The 17,343-nt window shown below is 38.7% G+C and overlaps 1 protein-coding gene across 1 annotated transcript in view; it reads right to left on the bottom strand.

Annotated features, from left to right (window-relative positions):
• LOC149241497 (calcium-transporting ATPase 8, plasma membrane-type-like) overlaps nt 1-17,343 on the bottom strand; it is a 163,298-nt gene that overhangs the window by 25,985 nt on the left and 119,970 nt on the right. The window contains exons 13-17 of the mRNA XM_089370565.1: nt 1,679-1,744; nt 1,458-1,556; nt 1,208-1,318; nt 923-1,090; nt 84-143 (exon numbers count right to left, since the gene is read on the bottom strand). Coding sequence (XP_089226691.1) covers nt 84-143; nt 923-1,090; nt 1,208-1,318; nt 1,458-1,556; nt 1,679-1,744 — 504 coding nt within the window. The remainder of the gene's footprint in view (nt 1-83; nt 144-922; nt 1,091-1,207; nt 1,319-1,457; nt 1,557-1,678; nt 1,745-17,343) is intronic.

Below are 17,343 nucleotides of genomic sequence, written 5' to 3'. Positions count from 1 at the left end.
TACAATATAAATGCACTTTAAGCAATAACTGTTCCAAGAACACTACACCTTCAAGCACACATGGTAGTATCTTCAATCATTACCTTCACACCAGCCCTTTGACACATTTTCACAGCTTCTCTTACATTAGGTCTGCACGGATCCTGCACAGTTAAACATCTTCTGTCATGTTGGACATAAACAAAGGTGAAAAGAATAACGAGGGAAAATTCATGGGTAAGGAGGCATGCTCAGTAGCAGCAAGAAGTTATTGACATAAAGATTGCACGGACCATCTTTAACATTCAAAAGACATTTTCTATTAACAAGTTTATACTATATTGAAAAGATCTTATTATTATAAATTCAATATAAACATATAGCTGCTACATATTTCCCTGAAAATTCAGTTTGGGCGGGTGATGAACTCATAGCCAAACATAAGTTTCAATGGAAAAACCAGCCACTGGTACATAGTTATGTGAATACAGTTTGGGCATTGTAATAAACTTATAGGAACCTGCAGAAGAAACCACAAAATTTCCCAACTTTTTCCACAACTTTTTATAACTGTTTACCGTTATAATTTATATTCTTAGAGATATCCCATGAAAAACATCTACAATAGACCTCAGCATTTGTGTTATACAGATACGATAAACAGTTCATTAATCGCAAAACTTCCCACACTGGTAGTAGAAATCTTTATTATTAGTAAAGTTTCCTACACATCCAGTTTCCAAAGTATCCTATCATAAAAGGCCTGTACTATGAGTCAGGAACATAAAATATTAAGCAATCCCCTACGTCTATAGTCATGTATTTTAGCTGTTCTCATTTTAATGGGAACAATAAGTAGTAGTTATATACAAAAATGTTGTAATAAATTAACAAGATCCATGTAATTTTATGGATCAATGGTCATGACCTCAAAACGTTTTACCTTTATCCCAACTATCGCCAAGAGGGTAAGATTTTCTTCAGGAATATTCCATGATGGGCGTTGCTCTTCATCAGGCACACTATCAAGATCATATGTCCTGTAAGCAAAAGCAATGCACCGCAATGCCTCTGCAGCCATCCCCTTAATGATTTTCTTATTCTCATCTACCTGCAATAAAGCAAGCTATTATAAACTCAGGTTGACCATGAAATTGAACAAATTAAACGACCATATTGGTATTGGATTTTTCACTCCACAAATTGACATCTAGGAGACACACCAAACCTCTTTAAGAGTCATTTTTCTCACAGAGCCAGAACTGTCAATCCACATACTGCAGAGACCTAGTATTATCTCTGCAGCTCCTTTCCAGTGAATATGCACTTCAGTTTCAGACTGCAATTATGCATTAAAATAAAAACAAAAATTTAAAAATCAATATAAATAGTCAGAGAGAATAACTACTTGAATACAGAAAGATGATATTATATTGCACAGAGAACAAGATATGTAAATCCATGAATACACCTGTTACCTTCTTCAAAGCAACACCTCCACGTTTCTTCTCCGAGTTGAAAGTAGAAACATGTAAGATGGAGGATTTGGATCTTTCGTTATCAAAATTCATTCCAAGCTAAGAAAACATCACAATTATGATCACAAATGAATTGTTGGCTGTTATGTATGTGAACGGAGAAAATATAGCGATTGAGTAGTCAGCTATACACATAGAGAAGACATAGGTGCACATAATACCTTTAATGCCCAAGAAAGAATAGCCTTCTCTGTTGGTGATCCTGTCACTTCTCTCTCTCCACCACCCTAAAGTAGATACAATCATATCAGTGGTAAATAGCATATGTAAAAGTGGTTAAGACATCAATGGAAGATCACACGTGTGAAATTGCTCAGCAGATACTAACATAAATTGTATTACAAATTTGTAATTATTAACCACACAAGGAATGTGAAAAACAATCAGATCTCATGCCTTGAAATACAACCCTGCTTTTTTGATTGAAAAGACAATGTTTAATTCAGGTAGCATGCTCATTTTTTTATCTGTTTTTACACATCCACTAACACATTTATGGGGTATTTCTGGTGTAGTTAGGAATTTGTAGATATTGCTTCCGGGAATATATTGGCAGGGGTCTGGAAAGAGATTTCAATCTCAGCGAAAATATCGAGAAATATCAGCAATTATAAATTGGACTTAACCCGGAACTATCGGCAACCTGCAAAATTCAGGAAAAATTTGGAAATGTCCGGAGAAATCAAACATAATTGCAATTTCGTACTAGATGGTCACTTTGACAAAGATGACAGTATCTGCTTCTAACAGTGAGTTCTTGTGGGAAGTTGGAATCTTAAGTTGCTGGACTTATCCTTTGGCGGGTTGTGTATGTTGAAAATATAATTTCAACTGCGATTGCCGATATCGCATCGGCAAAATGAAGTGAAGGAATTATAAAGGAGCCTTTGTATTTGCGATAAGCGATCGCCAATATCGCATCGGCAAAGTCAAAGTGAAGGGCCGATATCGCATCGGCAAAGTTGAAGTGAAGGAGTCATAAGGAAGCTCTTGTGTTTGCGATGAGCGATCGCCGATATCGCATCGGCACTTCGCTATCGGCAATATCATAGGGTCGGGGTCTTTGACATGAGTAAAGTTGCGATGCGATGGAGTGGACCCGATGGCTTCCCAAAACCAAATTGCATAATGTTTGAAATTCACCCGGCGGCAAATATTAAATGTTGCGTGGAGTAAATCTAAGTTTTGGTTGACCATACGTCTTAATGAAATGTCATAGTGGTAGGTAAAATATTAAAGTTTTACATAGAGTTCGTAAGTTTTTTTTATGAGAAGGAATGGGCGTATGTACTTATCACATAAATTCTGTATGGGATAGGTGTATGTAATTTATTACTGTGTTGACTTGTGTTTTTATGAATGGCACACGGGAAGTGAATGTTGTGTGTTCGCAGCAGCAAAAAGAAGAACCAGAGGATGTAAGCACAGCAGTGCAAAAATATATTTTGTAAATTTTGTGAGGCATTGAAAAACAGAGGTGAAGGAAAACCATGTGTGGTTTTGCAAGTGCATAAAGATAATTGTGGAGCGAGTTTTTGTAACTCTGTAAGTTTTGTTTTTACAGCAGCATGTAAAAGTGTTTCACACCAGTGAATGTAAATTTTGTTTTACAGCAGTAAGCTCATGTAAACTTTTGTTACAGCAGTAAGTTGTTTTTCACAGCAGTGAATATAAAAGGGATTTTACAGTGGTAAATCTTTGCATCAGGTTTTAATGAAAAGAATGTTTTAATGGTGGTGAAATACTTTGTTTCTTCATGAAATTTTTTTTAAGCTGTCTGTGCACAAAAATCCTGTGGAGGTAAAAACAGAGCATTGTCTCTGTGTGTTTGAATATTTGGTTTTTGGTATTTTCTCCATGTTAAAAATACCCAACAGTGGTATCAGAGCAGGCTTAGGCTCTTTGAAGGAGACAAAGAAGCTGAAGGGAGAAGGTTGTTGCTGTAGCAAAACTTCTCAGGCACACAGAAGACTCAGACAACAAAAGGTTCAGGTATTTCTCTAAAGTTTTTTTTCTTGTGTTGCTAAAGAAGCAGTGATTTGTTTTAAATACACAGTCAAGGAATGGCCAGCACAAGCACTGGTATGGGTTTGTTTAACACCCAGCTCCCACAGTTTAATGGGAAGAACTATGATTATTGGTCAATAACTATGACAGCCCTGCTTGCTTCCCAAGACTTATGGGAAATAGTTGAAGATGGCTTTGAAGAACCAGCAGATGAAACTGAGTTCAATGCATTAACTCAGGGAGAGAAGGATCTGCTGAAGAACAATAGGAAGAAGGATTCAAAAGCCCGAGTGTTGTTGTATCTAGCAGTAGACCAGAGTATGTTTCCAAGGTTAGCAGCAGCTAAGACAGCCAATGAAGCATGGCAAACCCTCAAGACAGCCTATCAAGGCATGGAGAGAGTGAAAACAGCAAAACTACAATTGCTGAGAAAGAATTTTGAGAATCTGAACATGAAGGAGTCAGATAACATTGACTCATTCTTCACTCATGTGATTGGTGTAATCACACAAATGAGAACTCATGGAGAAACCATTGAAGACAGAAGAATTGTGGAGAAAATATTGAGGGTCTTACCCTCAAGGTTTGATGCCATAGTCACCACCATTGAAGAGACAAAGGATCTCTCAAGATATTCAGTAGATGAGCTACATGCATCACTGATAACACATGAGCAGAGGTTGAGTAGGAATGAAAACTCATCTCTTGAGCAAGCCTTCAAGACCCAGATGTCCTTTGGAAGAGGAAGAGGTCAAGGAAGAGGAAACCGAAGAGGAAGAGGCAGAAGCCAGAACAGAGGTGGAAGGAACAGCCCATCAAATGCACAAGGAAGAGGCAGCAATCCAAATCAGATCCAAAGTCAGGGCAGCAGCCAACAAGGAGGACATCATCATGCTCAAGGACAAAGGTATGATAAATCTAATGTTCAATGCTATTATTGCAAAAAGTATGGACATTATGCTAGTGATTGTAGAAAGAAACAGCATGATATGAACAGCAGACAAAATGCGAATGTTACAAGAGAAAACAACAGTCAAGAAAATGTACTGTTGGCTTGTAACATGGCTGAAACACATAGTGAAGACATATGGTTTTTAGACTCAGGTTGCAGCAACCATATGACCGGAAATATAGCCCTCTTCTCAGCCTTAAATCAAAACTTGAAATCAGAAGTCACACTAGGAACTGATAGCAAAGTCTCTGTTATGGGAAAAGGGGAGATAAAAATATTTACAAAACAAGGAGAAAGGAAAACCATAGCAGATGTCTACTATGTCCCCGGAATGAGATGTAACCTATTGAGTGTTGGACAGCTTATCCAAAAGGGTTACAATGTTTACTTTGTAAATGATGTGTGCACCATCATGGACATACCACCCAGCAAAAGATGCATTGCTGAAGTGAAGATGACAAGGAACAGGATGTTCTCTCTCCGGATCAGGGCTGACATGAAGAACAAAAGGGAAATGGCAGCAGTCACCCAAGAGGCCTTCCAAAGCGTGCCAAAGGATGAGAACTGGTTATGGCACTTGAGATTCGGGGATCTAAATTTTGGAGGTCTGAATTTGTTGAGCAGAAAGGGAATGGTAAAGGGATTACCATTGATAGAGAAACCGGACAGCCTATGTGAAGGCTGCATTTTGGGAAAACAACACAGAGAAAGTTTTCCATCAGGGAAAAGCATAAGGGCAAAGACACCCTTAGAGATTATCCACTTAGATTTGTGTGGACCAATGCAAGCTCCATCATTAGCTGGCAGCCAATATTTCTTGACATTCATTGATGATTGTACAAGAAAAACTTGGATATATTTCCTTAAAAACAAAAGTGAAGTGTTTGAGAAATTCCAAAATTTCAAAGCACTTGTGGAGAACCAAAGCGGGCTGCATATAAAAGTTTTGAGAACTGATAGAGGAGGTGAGTATATCTCCAAGGAATTCCTAAGATTCTGTAGAGAAAATGGAATTCATAAACAGTTTACAACTCGGTACACCCCACAGCAAAATGGAGTTGCTGAAAGGAAGAATAGGACCATCATGGATATGGCGAGGAGCATGCTGAAGGCAAAGCATTTGCCAAATGAGTATTGGGCTGAAGCTGTACATTGTGCAGTTTATATATTGAACAGGTGTCCTACAAAAGCAGTCATGAACAAGGTGCCAGAAGAGGCATGGAGTGGGAGAAAGCAAGGAGTCACCCACATGAGAGTTTTTGGGTGTGTGGCCTATGCACACATACCAGATCAGCTAAGGAGGAAGTTGGACAGCAAAGGGGAGAAATGCATCTTCATTGGATACAGTGATGAATCCAAGGCATACAGGCTGTACATTCCATCTACCAAGAAGTTCTTTGTAAGCAGGGATGTTCAATTCATTGAAGAGGAAGCTTGGGATGGAAGCATAGAGAAGACAGTTAATGTCAAGAACCGTTTGTCTCATGATGAAGATGAAGAGGAAGTGGCTGAAGTACATCCCCAAACAGCAGCGCCAACACAAGGACAGCAAGGTACACCATTGAGGATCAATGAGAGTGCTTTTCCAAGCACACCACAAGGAGGAAACTCAAGTGCATCTTCAAGCACTTGCACACCAAGTGAACGAGGTAAGAAGTTTAGAAATCTAAGTGACATTTATAATGAAGGAATGAATTCCTTATTTGCCTTGTATTGTCATGTTGATGATCCTATTCATTTTGAAGAAGCTATTAAAGATACGAAATGGATAGAAGCTATGGATGAGGAGATGAATGCCATAGAGAGAAACAAAACATGGGATTTGGTAGAGTTACCAAAAGGCAAAGAAGTCATTGGTGTGAAATGGGTCTACAAGACCAAAAGCAATGCTGAAGGCAAGATTGAAAGGCACAAGGCAAGGCTGGTTGTCAAAGGGTACAAGCAGCAGTATGGGAGAGATTATGAGGAGACTTTCGCACCGGTTGCAAGAATGGAAACCGTGAGAGCAGTGCTGTCCATAGCAGCACAAAACAAATGGAAAGTCTACCAAATGGATGTGAAATCAGCTTTCCTAAATGGAGTGTTAAAAGAAGAGGTTTATGTTGAACAGCCTCTCGGCTATGAGAAGAAAGGTGAAGAGCACAAAGTGTGCAAATTGAAGAAAGCTTTTTATGGGCTGAAGCAAGCGCCAAGAGCATGGTACAGCAGGATAGATTCTTATCTACTGGATAATGAATTCGACAAATGTGAAGGAGAACCCACAGTCTACATCAAAGAAAAGGATGGTAAAATTTTAATTGTTGTCTTGTATGTAGATGATGTTATTTTCACTGGAAATGATATTTATCTTATTGAGAATTTTAAATCAGTCATGAAGGATGAATTTGAAATGACTGACATGGGTTTGTTGAGATACTTCTTAGGCATAGAAGTAGAGCAAAATGAAAAAGGAATTTTTATATCTCAAGCAAGATATGTAAATCAAGTTTTGAGCAGATTTAAGATGGAAGAATGCAAGGCAGCAATCACTCCCACAGTGATGGGATTAAAGCTCAGCAAAGAGGACAGCAGCAAGGACTTTGATCCTAGCTTGTATAAAAGCATTGTGGGCAGCCTTATGTATTTAACAGCAACTAGGCCTGATTTAATGTATGCTGTTAGTTTAATTTCCAGGTTCATGGAGAGGCCAAAGGAGGCACATTGGCAGGCAGCAAAGAGAATTTTGAGGTATGTCAAAGGCACCAAAATGTTTGGAATTTTATATCATGCCTCAGAACATTCAGATTTGGTTGGATACACAGACAGCGATTGGGCTGGAAGTGTAGATGATCGGAAGAGCACTTCCGGTTATGTTTTTAATATGGGTTCAGGAGCCATTTCATGGGCTTCTAAGAAGCAGTCCATTGTAGCATTGTCTACAGCAGAGGCTGAATACGTGGCAGCTACAGCAGCAGCATGTCAAGCAGTGTGGATGAGAAGAATGTTGAGAAGCTTAGGCCAAGAGCAGGCAAAAGCAACAGTCATCTTTTGTGACAATAGCTCTGCTATTGCATTGTCAAAGAATTCAGTGTTTCATAAGAGAACGAAACACATTGATACAAGGTTTCACTATATCAGAGAATTGGTGAACAATGGAGAAATTGTGCTACAACATTGCAGTACTCAGGAACAGGTAGCAGACATTTTGACAAAGCCATTGGATCAGAAGAGCTTTGAATTTTTGAGGAAGTGTTTGGGTATGATTGAATGCCCGACAGTTGAAATTAAAGGGGAGTGTTGAAAATATAATTTCAACTGCGATTGCCGATATCGCATCGGCAAAATGAAGTGAAGGAATTATAAAGGAGCCTTTGTATTTGTGATAAGCGATCGCCGATATCGCATCGGCAAAGTCAAAGTGAAGGGCCGATATCGCATCGGCAAAGTTGAAGTGAAGGAGTCATAAGGAAGCTCTTGTGTTTGCGATGAGCGATCGCCGATATCGCATCGGCACTTCGCTATCGGCAATATCATAGGGTCGGGGTCTTTGACATGAGTAAAGTTGCGATGCGATGGAGTGGACCCGATGGCTTCCCAAAACCAAATTGCATAATGTTTGAAATTCACCCGGCGGCAAATATTAAATGTTGCGTGGAGTAAATCTAAGTTTTGGTTGACCATACGTCTTAATGAAATGTCATAGTGGTAGGTAAAATATTAAAGTTTTACATAGAGTTCGTAAGTTTTTTTTATGAGAAGGAATGGGCGTATGTACTTATCACATAAATTCTGTATGGGATAGGTGTATGTAATTTATTACTGTGTTGACTTGTGTTTTTATGAATGGCACACGGGAAGTGAATGGTGTGTGTTCGCAGCAGCAAAAAGAAGAACCAGAGGATGTAAGCACAGCAGTGCAAAAATATATTTTGTAAATTTTGTGAGGCATTGGAAAACAGAGGTGAAGGAAAACCATGTGTAGTTTTGCACAGCAGTGCATAAAGATAATTGTGGAGCGAGTTTTTGTAACTCTGTAAGTTTTGTTTTTACAGCAGCATGTAAAAGTGTTTCACACCAGTGAATGTAAATTTTGTTTTACAGCAGTAAGCTCATGTAAACTTTTGTTACAGCATTAAGTTGTTTTTCACAGCAGTGAATATAAAAGGGATTTTACAGTGGTAAATCTTTGCATCAGGTTTTAATGAAAAGAATGTTTTAATGGTGGTGAAATACTTTGTTTCTTCATGAAATTTTTTTTAAGCTGTCTGTGCACAAAAATCCTGTGGAGGTAAAAACAGAGCATTGCCTCTGTGTGTTTGAATATTTGGTTTTTGGTATTTTCTCCATGTTAAAAATACCCAACAGTGTAATGAGACGAATTGCCAATGCCAGCCATTCAAAAAGGGTAAAAAATGCATACCATGGAAAATGATTCTAATAAGAATTTTAACAGCCTCTCACCTAAATTCTTTCAGCAGATAACATAGAATGTGTTTACGTAATTACTAAGGTAAATATGGATCAGATGAAACACTCGGAATACAAACCAGAGTTAATAGCTTGTCACCGACCTTCTATTATAAATAACTGACTCGGAATAAAAACCAGAGTTAATAGCTTGTCACAGAGATCACTTATTCCACTTCAAGGGAGCATTATCACTGCTTGATCATGAATCTACCCCCATACAAGAGGTGAATTCTGTGTAAAATGGAAATAAAAAGGATGATAGATTAAGGATGATAGATTGACCTGATGGGTAATTTCACATTATCTAAAGGGTATTCCACATTTTTGGAGGCATGTTTTACGGGCAAGCATATTTTGAGGCATGTTTGACGGGCAAGGACATTTGGTTCCAGGCATGTTCTATATTTTTAGACGAGAGTCATTTGTTTGAAGAAGCATCATGAGCTCCTAGATAAAATGTTAATATACTCCAAAGAAATATGAAGATGGTATGTGGTGAGTGAATCTATGCAAAGAAGAAAGAGATCCCAAGTCAAACTTGGACCTATAATCTAAATAAAGCCCAAATTTAACAATCACCTGCAATCACGAGTGCTCTCCAAGTGCATAATCTAAATAAAGCCTAAATTTAACAATCACCTGCAATCACGAGTGCTCTCCAAGTGCTCATGTAGGGTTAAAGAAGCTTTAAAGTGCATAACAAATCCATACATGGGTGCAACCTAGGTAGGAGGAGACTTTTGGTTCCAGGCATGTTCTATATATTTAGACGAGAGTCATTTGTGTGAGGAAGCATCAAAAGCTCTTAGATAAAATGTTAATATATTCCAAAGAAATATGAAGATGACATGTGGTGAGAGAATCTATGCAAAGAAGAAAGAGATCCCAAGTCAAACTTGGACTTATAGGTTAAATAAAACCTAAATTTAACAATCACTTACAATCATGAGTGCTCTTCAAGTGCTCATGTAGGGTTAAAGAAGGCTCTAAAGTGCATAACAAGGCTAAATAAACCCCAAATTTAACAATCACTTACAATCATGAGTGCTCTCCAAGTGCTCATGTAGGGTTAAAGAAGGCTCTAAAGTGCATAACGAATCCACACGTGGGTGCAACCTAGGTAGGAGGAGACTTTTGGTTCATGTTCTATATATTTAGACGAGAGTCATTTGTTTGAGGAAGTATCATGAGCTCCGGGATAAAATGTTAATATACTTCAAAGAAATATGAAGATGGCATGTGGTGAGTGAATCTATGCACAGAAGAAAGATATCCAAGTCAAACTTGGATCTATAAGTTAAATGAAGTCTAAATTTAACATCACCTACAATCATGAGTGCTCTCCAAGTGCTCATGTAGGGTTAAAGGAGGCTCTAAAGTGCATAACAAATCCATACATGGTGAACCCTAGGTAGGAGGAGACCACACTGATGAAGTCTTAATTTGGGTTGGAAAAATTTATAAATAGTGACGGTATTCATTTGTTAGATGTGTGGTTGGTAGTGTGGGAATTATTTGGGAGGAATTGCAATGTGTGGTTATGCACTTTTCATTTACTTTTTTTGGGTTAATTTAGTGGTTGGAATTTATAGGTAAAAATTTATTAGAATAATTTTGGTAGAAGAGATGTTACACAAGAAAATAAATCATGGCATGTTGTGGTTATCTTGACCTTGTGGTGAAATAAAATTGAAGAATGATATATTGTTAGTTTTTTATTTTATAAAAAATTATTTCTACCTTTTTTTACTTAGTTTTTAGTTTCAGATGTGGTTGTCCTTTAATTATTCATTGTTGCACAATATTACTTTGACTAGTTTTGTACTAATTTTGAGAAGCATCTTTGCAAATAATTTCCTTTAAATTTTTGCATATCGAAGTAAATCCATGTGGTTGGTTAGAATTATAACACTTTATGTACAACTTATTTCATACACGTTTGAACCCACTTGATTGCAAATCCTAACTCCATCACCTATTAGATAGGCATCGGTTTTAAATTGCAAAGAATATCATAAACATTTTTCTAAGATTTCCCCTCTTGCATTAGAGAAGAGGCATCCCAAAGTGAGGAAAAGTTGTTGTGATGGTAGTAGGAAACCTTCATAAGTGCCTCTAGAGTTACACTTTGTTCTAGGACTTGAATAACTTTGAGTATGGTGTATAAATTCCCACTGTAGATCAACAAATTATGCAATATACTAAAGAAAAATACAAGATCTACTTCTACAACAAACTTTGCGGAAGCTTAATCGAATATGAGCAAGATCAATAGAACACATATAACTGAGAATGAGAAAGCAATCACACATGAACATAGAAGAATACTCTGGGGAAAGCCTCAGCCTAAAACCCCGATCTCTGTAATATCATACAAGTGGAAATATGTTCGGATTACACAAAGCTTCAGCTCACAAGCCATCCAGCTCTCATCACAACCGAACAATACAACTCACAGACTAAATAGACACAACATATGCCTTCCTCCAGCCCTCCAAGCCTCCTATTTCCTTGTGCAGTTTCTCTTGGGGTCCAATGCTGCCACCTGTGTGAATTGGCCTCATCACACAACCATCAAACTCAAAAGTAACTGCGCAATCTCCAAGGAATGAATTCCTTCTGCATGCAAGAGATATTCTCCAAGGAATATTCTTGCAACTAATAGTACACTGTCCCATCACTTGATCTCAACTGGGTCTCTAACTGAACTGACATGCATGAGTTATTTATGAGAGAATATTCAGTTATCTGAAGTGCAACAGTTACATGCATGCATGCATTAACTAACTAAACTCACAATTAGTTCAACAAACTATTTGAACTAATCTAACTGGACTTAACTCAGATAACTGAGCTAACTAATTACAACTCAAAGTACAACTCATCCTGATCTCCTTTAATCAAGGGATAACTTCCTCCATCAATGGAGAAACTATTGCATGTCTTCACATAGACTTCATGTTTGATTTTCTACAACTAATTAACTCAAGATGAATTAATTAATTATTTTACAAACAGCTGCTAACATCAAATTCGAATTTTACTTCTCAATTTTAGTTTAGGGACTAACTAAAATTGGAAGGTATCGTGAAATGCTATTTATAGTAGTGCTATTTTTAGCACTTCTATTTTTAGCATTTCTTGTTGCTATTTTCAACACTTACTCTCAACAAGAAAGGGATTATTAGTAACTCCAATCTTGTCTCTGTGGAACTTGAACGTGCATTTTGACAATGCCTTCATCAAAATATCTGCATCTTGTTCCTCGGTCAAAACATACAGCAACAACATGATCCTCTCAACCACACAATCTCGAAGATGGTGATATCAGATATCAATGTGCTTGGACCTGTCACGAAAAACTGGATTCTCAAAGAGTTTGATACAACTCTGATTGTCACAGTAGATCACTGTAGGATCCATCCTCTGACCAAACAATCCCACTAGAATCTTCCGCATCCAAATGGCCTCACATGCAGCTTGACTAGCAGCCATGTATTCAGCCTCTGCTGAGCTAAGTGCAACTGATCTCTGTTTCATGCTGTACCAGGAAACTGCAGCTAAACCAAGGTTGAAGATTCCTCCAGAAGTGCTCTTTCGGTCTGATGGACTCCCTGACCAATCTGCATTTGTGAAGCCCTGAAGCTTCACTCCCTCTGTCCATCTGTACCACAATCCAAACTTAGATGTGCCAATGAGGTATCTCAACACATGCTTCGCTGCCTTCCAAAATAGCTTGGTAAGCTGAACCATAGCTCGACTCAATTGGTTCACCACAAAGCATAAGTCAGGTCGTGTGTTCACCAGATACATATGTGAACCCGCCAGCTACCAATAAACAGTAGCAGCTACTACCTCACCTGAAGTAGCATCCTCCTTCCTCTAGTTCCCAGCTAGAGGAGTCTACATGGGTTTGCACTTCTCCATATGGAACCGCCTGAGGATTTCATTAGCATACTTGCCTTGAGACACAAAAGCTTCTCCATCTCTTTGCCATACTTCCATGCCTAGAAAGTAGTGCATAAGACCCATGTCTTTCATCTCGAACTCTCTTGCAAGGTGCTCCTTGTAAGACTAGATCAGCTGATCATCACCTGTCAAAATCAGATCATCGACATAAAGAACAATTATCAATGGCTTACCTTCTACCATGATGTGGTAAAGGTTCGCATCTGCTTCAATCTTGGTGAAGCCCAACTTGGTGAAATAGCTGTCGATCATGGTGTACCAAGCACGAGGTGATTTCTTCAGCCCATACAGAGCCCTCTTGAGTCGGCACACATGCGACTCATGATCGAAGGTTTCGAAACCTTCTGGCTGCTCAATGTACACCTCCTTCTCAATCTTCCCATTGAGGAATGTTGTCTTCACGACCATTTGATGTATCTTCCAACCCATCTGAGCTGATAGTGCCAACATTGATCTAATAGATGAGTACCTTGCTACAGGAGCAAAGATCTCATCATAGTCAATCCCCTCGACCTATGAGAAACCTCGGGCAACAAACCTTGCCTTATGTTTCTCAACGCTGCCATCAACTGCTTGCGTTACCTTGTAAAGCCATCTGGAACTCACTAATGACTTGTCCTGAGGTCTTGGGACAACATCCCAAACAAAATTCTAAACGATGGAGTCGTACTCCTCCACCATTGCATCAACCCAGACTAGTTGATACACTGCCTCCTTGAATGAAGAAGGCTCGGACTCTAGAAACTCCCCAACCAGGGCCATGTAACCAGTGTACCACTCGGGCGACCTCCTCTATCTGTGCTGAGAGGATGGTTGTCCCACATTCTCCCGTGCATCCAACATCAACCTATCAGCTTCCATTTTTCCGCCCATCTCTGGAAGACTCAACATGAGTTGATGTCTCCACTCCCTGATACTCTTTGCTTCTCCAGTTGTGGCTGCTCCACAACCTCCTGAAGCTGCTTCACCAATTGTGGCTCCTCCACAATTGTCTGAGACTTCTTCTGGTGCTGCATGTTGAGAGGTAATGTACTCTCCCTCTCAACCACAAAGTCTCTAACAGTTGCCTTGCTCCTCAAGGCTTTGCATGCATCTTGAACCGCAAGAGCATACAGGTTCTTGACTCGTGAACCGATATGCTTCACCTGTCTTGTATTGATATGTTTAAGGAAAACCTTTCCCTTATCGAAGACTACATCATAGCCTTTGTCTTCCAGCATTGCGATCGATGCCAAGTTTTTCCTCAGTCCTGGCACATACTTTACATCTGTCAAGGTAATGCGAGCTTCATGCTCCCTCTGGAAAACAACTGTGCCTACTCCTGAGACACTATACTTTTCATCATTACCCATCGCTATGAGTATATGGAGATCTTTCTCCTCCAAGGTACTGAACAAACTCTTATCACCGATCATGTGGAATGAAGCTCCACTGTCAAGAAACCAACCACATCCCACCATGGATGAAACCATGCATGCGAAGAGGGTGAAATCCAACTCGAACTGTGAGGCTAATGCCTCACCTTCAGATCCTTCCTTGGATCCCATCTTGGATTTCTTCAGTGGAGAATTTGTAGCAAAATGGCCCACCTCATGACAATGAAAGCATCGCACTTTTGATTTGTCAAACTTCTTCCCACCATGGGAGGAAATCGATTTGGGATGAGAATTCTTCACCTTACTCGCTAAGGTGCAATTTTCTTCTTCCTCCTTGGATGAAGAACCATCTTTGGTGCTTCTTCTTATCTCCTCCTGCATCAGATCCGACCAAATTTGTTCCCAATCTGGCAATTTTTCTCTTCCATTTACTGAGTTTTGGTAGCTATGCCAGCTCTTAGGAAGACCGAGGAGTGCAAGACTCACCATGTCATCATTGGTTGTTGTGATACCTATGCTTCAAGCTCATCCTTGCAGGTGGTGAGCTTGTTTAGATACATAGATATCATGTCATCCTTTTCACACTTGATTTTCCGAAGCTTGTCTTTCAGTGCTAGCTTCCTCTGATCGTTGTTGTTTTCATATAGATCTTTCAATGTTTTCTACATTGAAAACAATGTATCCTTCCCATTGAGACTCGAGACTATGTGGTATTGAACTCCCTCTTGAAGGATTCTCCTTGATCTAACCACATATTTCTTCCATTCCACCAATTCTGTAGCATTAGCCATTGTGGGCTTGGGGACTTCTTGATCAATGAAGTCCTTTAGACCGTTATGCTCTAATACTACTTCCATGCGATCCTTATAGGCTATATAATTCGAGCTACCATCAAGGGCATACTCGAGTCTTAAACCGTTGAATGCCATTGGTGAAATTGAGATGTGATAAGAACTCGATTTCTATATTCAGGAACCTCAAACTTCGAACTTCTCCCTTCTTGTATATTGTTCTCTCCTTTGATCACCTTTGCTCTGATACCATGTATAATTTCCCACTGTAGATCAATAGATTATGAAATATACTAAAGCAAAATACAAGATCTACTTCTACAACAAACTTTGCGGAAGCTTAATCGAATATGAGCAAGATCAATAGAACACATATAACTGAGAATGAGAAAGCAATCACACATGAACATAGAAGAATACTTTGGGAAAAGCCTCAACCTAAAACCCCGATCTTTGTAATATCATACAAGTGGAAATATGTTCGGATTACACAAAGCTTCAGCTCACAATCCATCCAGCTCTTAGCACAATCGAACAATACAACTCACAGATTGAATAGACACAACATATGCCTTCCTCCAGTCGTCCAAGCCTCCTATTTCCTTGAGCAATTTCTCTTGGAGTCCAATGCTACCACTTATGTGAATTGGCCTCATCACAAAACCATCAAACTCAAAAGTAACTACGTAATCTCCAAGGAATGAATTCCTTCTGCATGTAAGAGATATCCTCCAAGGAATATTCCTACAACTGATAGTACACTGTCCCATCACCTGATCTCAACTGGGTCTCTGACTGAACTGACATGCATGAGTTATTTATGAGAGAATATTCAGTTATCTGAAGTGCAGCAGTTACATGCATGCATGCATTAACTAACAAAACTCACAATTAGTTCAACAAACTATTTGAACTAATCTAACTAGACTTAACTTAGATAACTGAGCTAACTAATTACAACTCAATGTACAACTCATCCTAATCTGCTTTAATCAAGGGATAACTTCCTCAATCAATGGAGAAACTATTGCATGTTTTCACATAGACTTCATGTTTGATTTTCTACAACTAATTAATTCAAGATGAATTAATTAATTATTTTACAAACAACTACTAAGATCAAATTCGAATTTTACTTCTCAATTTTAGTTCAGGGACTAACTAAAATTGGAAGGTATCCTGAAATGCTATTTATAGCAGTGATATTTTTAGCACTTCTATTTTTAGCATTTCTTGTTGCTATTTTCAACATATGGATCTCGGAGGTAACATGCTTACTTGGCATTGGGGTGGCCTTAGAAGAGGTTTTGATATTGCTTCCCATACAATATAATCCTGAAAATTTCAAGATCCTCCATAGCTAATGTGGAAATGCACTTTTCTATGATCTTAGCTTGGAAAGGACTTATGGTGGTTAGATTTATATGATGAGGACATTAGGTATGGTGGTGAGATTTATATGACGAGGACATTAGGACATTGAAGAATTGGGTAATATAGAACATGAGTTTCTATTTTTATGATTGGATGAATTTGGTATCTAAGAGATTCAATAGTTGATTCCTACTGAGGATTCTTATAATGTGACATGCACATCATTACCCCTCATTTTACATGAGACCTATACTAGCCAATTCTTTTTCTCTCCCCTTATGATTTTCATCACAAAGAGATATGGATGGTTGAGGTGTTCACTTGGTTCCTTGGATTGTTGATGACATATATAATGATTTGCTATAGCATTTGATGGTATTTTGTTTAGTATACTTGCTTATCATAGAGAGATAACATTACACTTTATAACCCTAAACCCCTTTCTAAATGATCATATATGAGGTATCGAACCCTTGGTGGAATACCCTATCACTTTTGGGCTAAGTGGACATTACATTGGTTTGATCATTTGGTTGGTGTTGTTGTGGCATAGTGTGCTTGGCATGCACTTGTTTTCTTACACATGGTTTCTTACTTAGATGGATTAAAATGGACATGATTAGGGTTCCTTTTCTCCAATGCCTTAGCTCTGGTGGATGATGTCCACATGTGGATGAGTTACTTGTAGCATAGAGCATGCAATCACCTTGAGCATTCCCCTTCCTAGGCCACATTTGTGTTGGCATTATGATGCATGTGTTATCCTTGATGGCAACTCACTTGTAACAGAACAAGTATATGGTAACTAGATAAATCTACAGGTTAGATAAGAAGTGACAGAATGATGGAACATAATGATGGTCAAAGGCTTACAGATCAAAATCAAAAGCTTGATATGGGAAATTGTT

This window comes from Pinus tabuliformis, chromosome 8 (genome assembly GCF_031772625.1).
Source record: "Pinus tabuliformis cultivar Carrire ecotype Pingquan chromosome 8, CPIR1, whole genome shotgun sequence".
NCBI lineage: Eukaryota > Viridiplantae > Streptophyta > Pinopsida > Pinales > Pinaceae > Pinus > Pinus tabuliformis.
The sequence above is the reverse complement of the archived record's forward strand: the minus strand, read 5'-3'. Positions and strand labels throughout refer to the sequence as shown.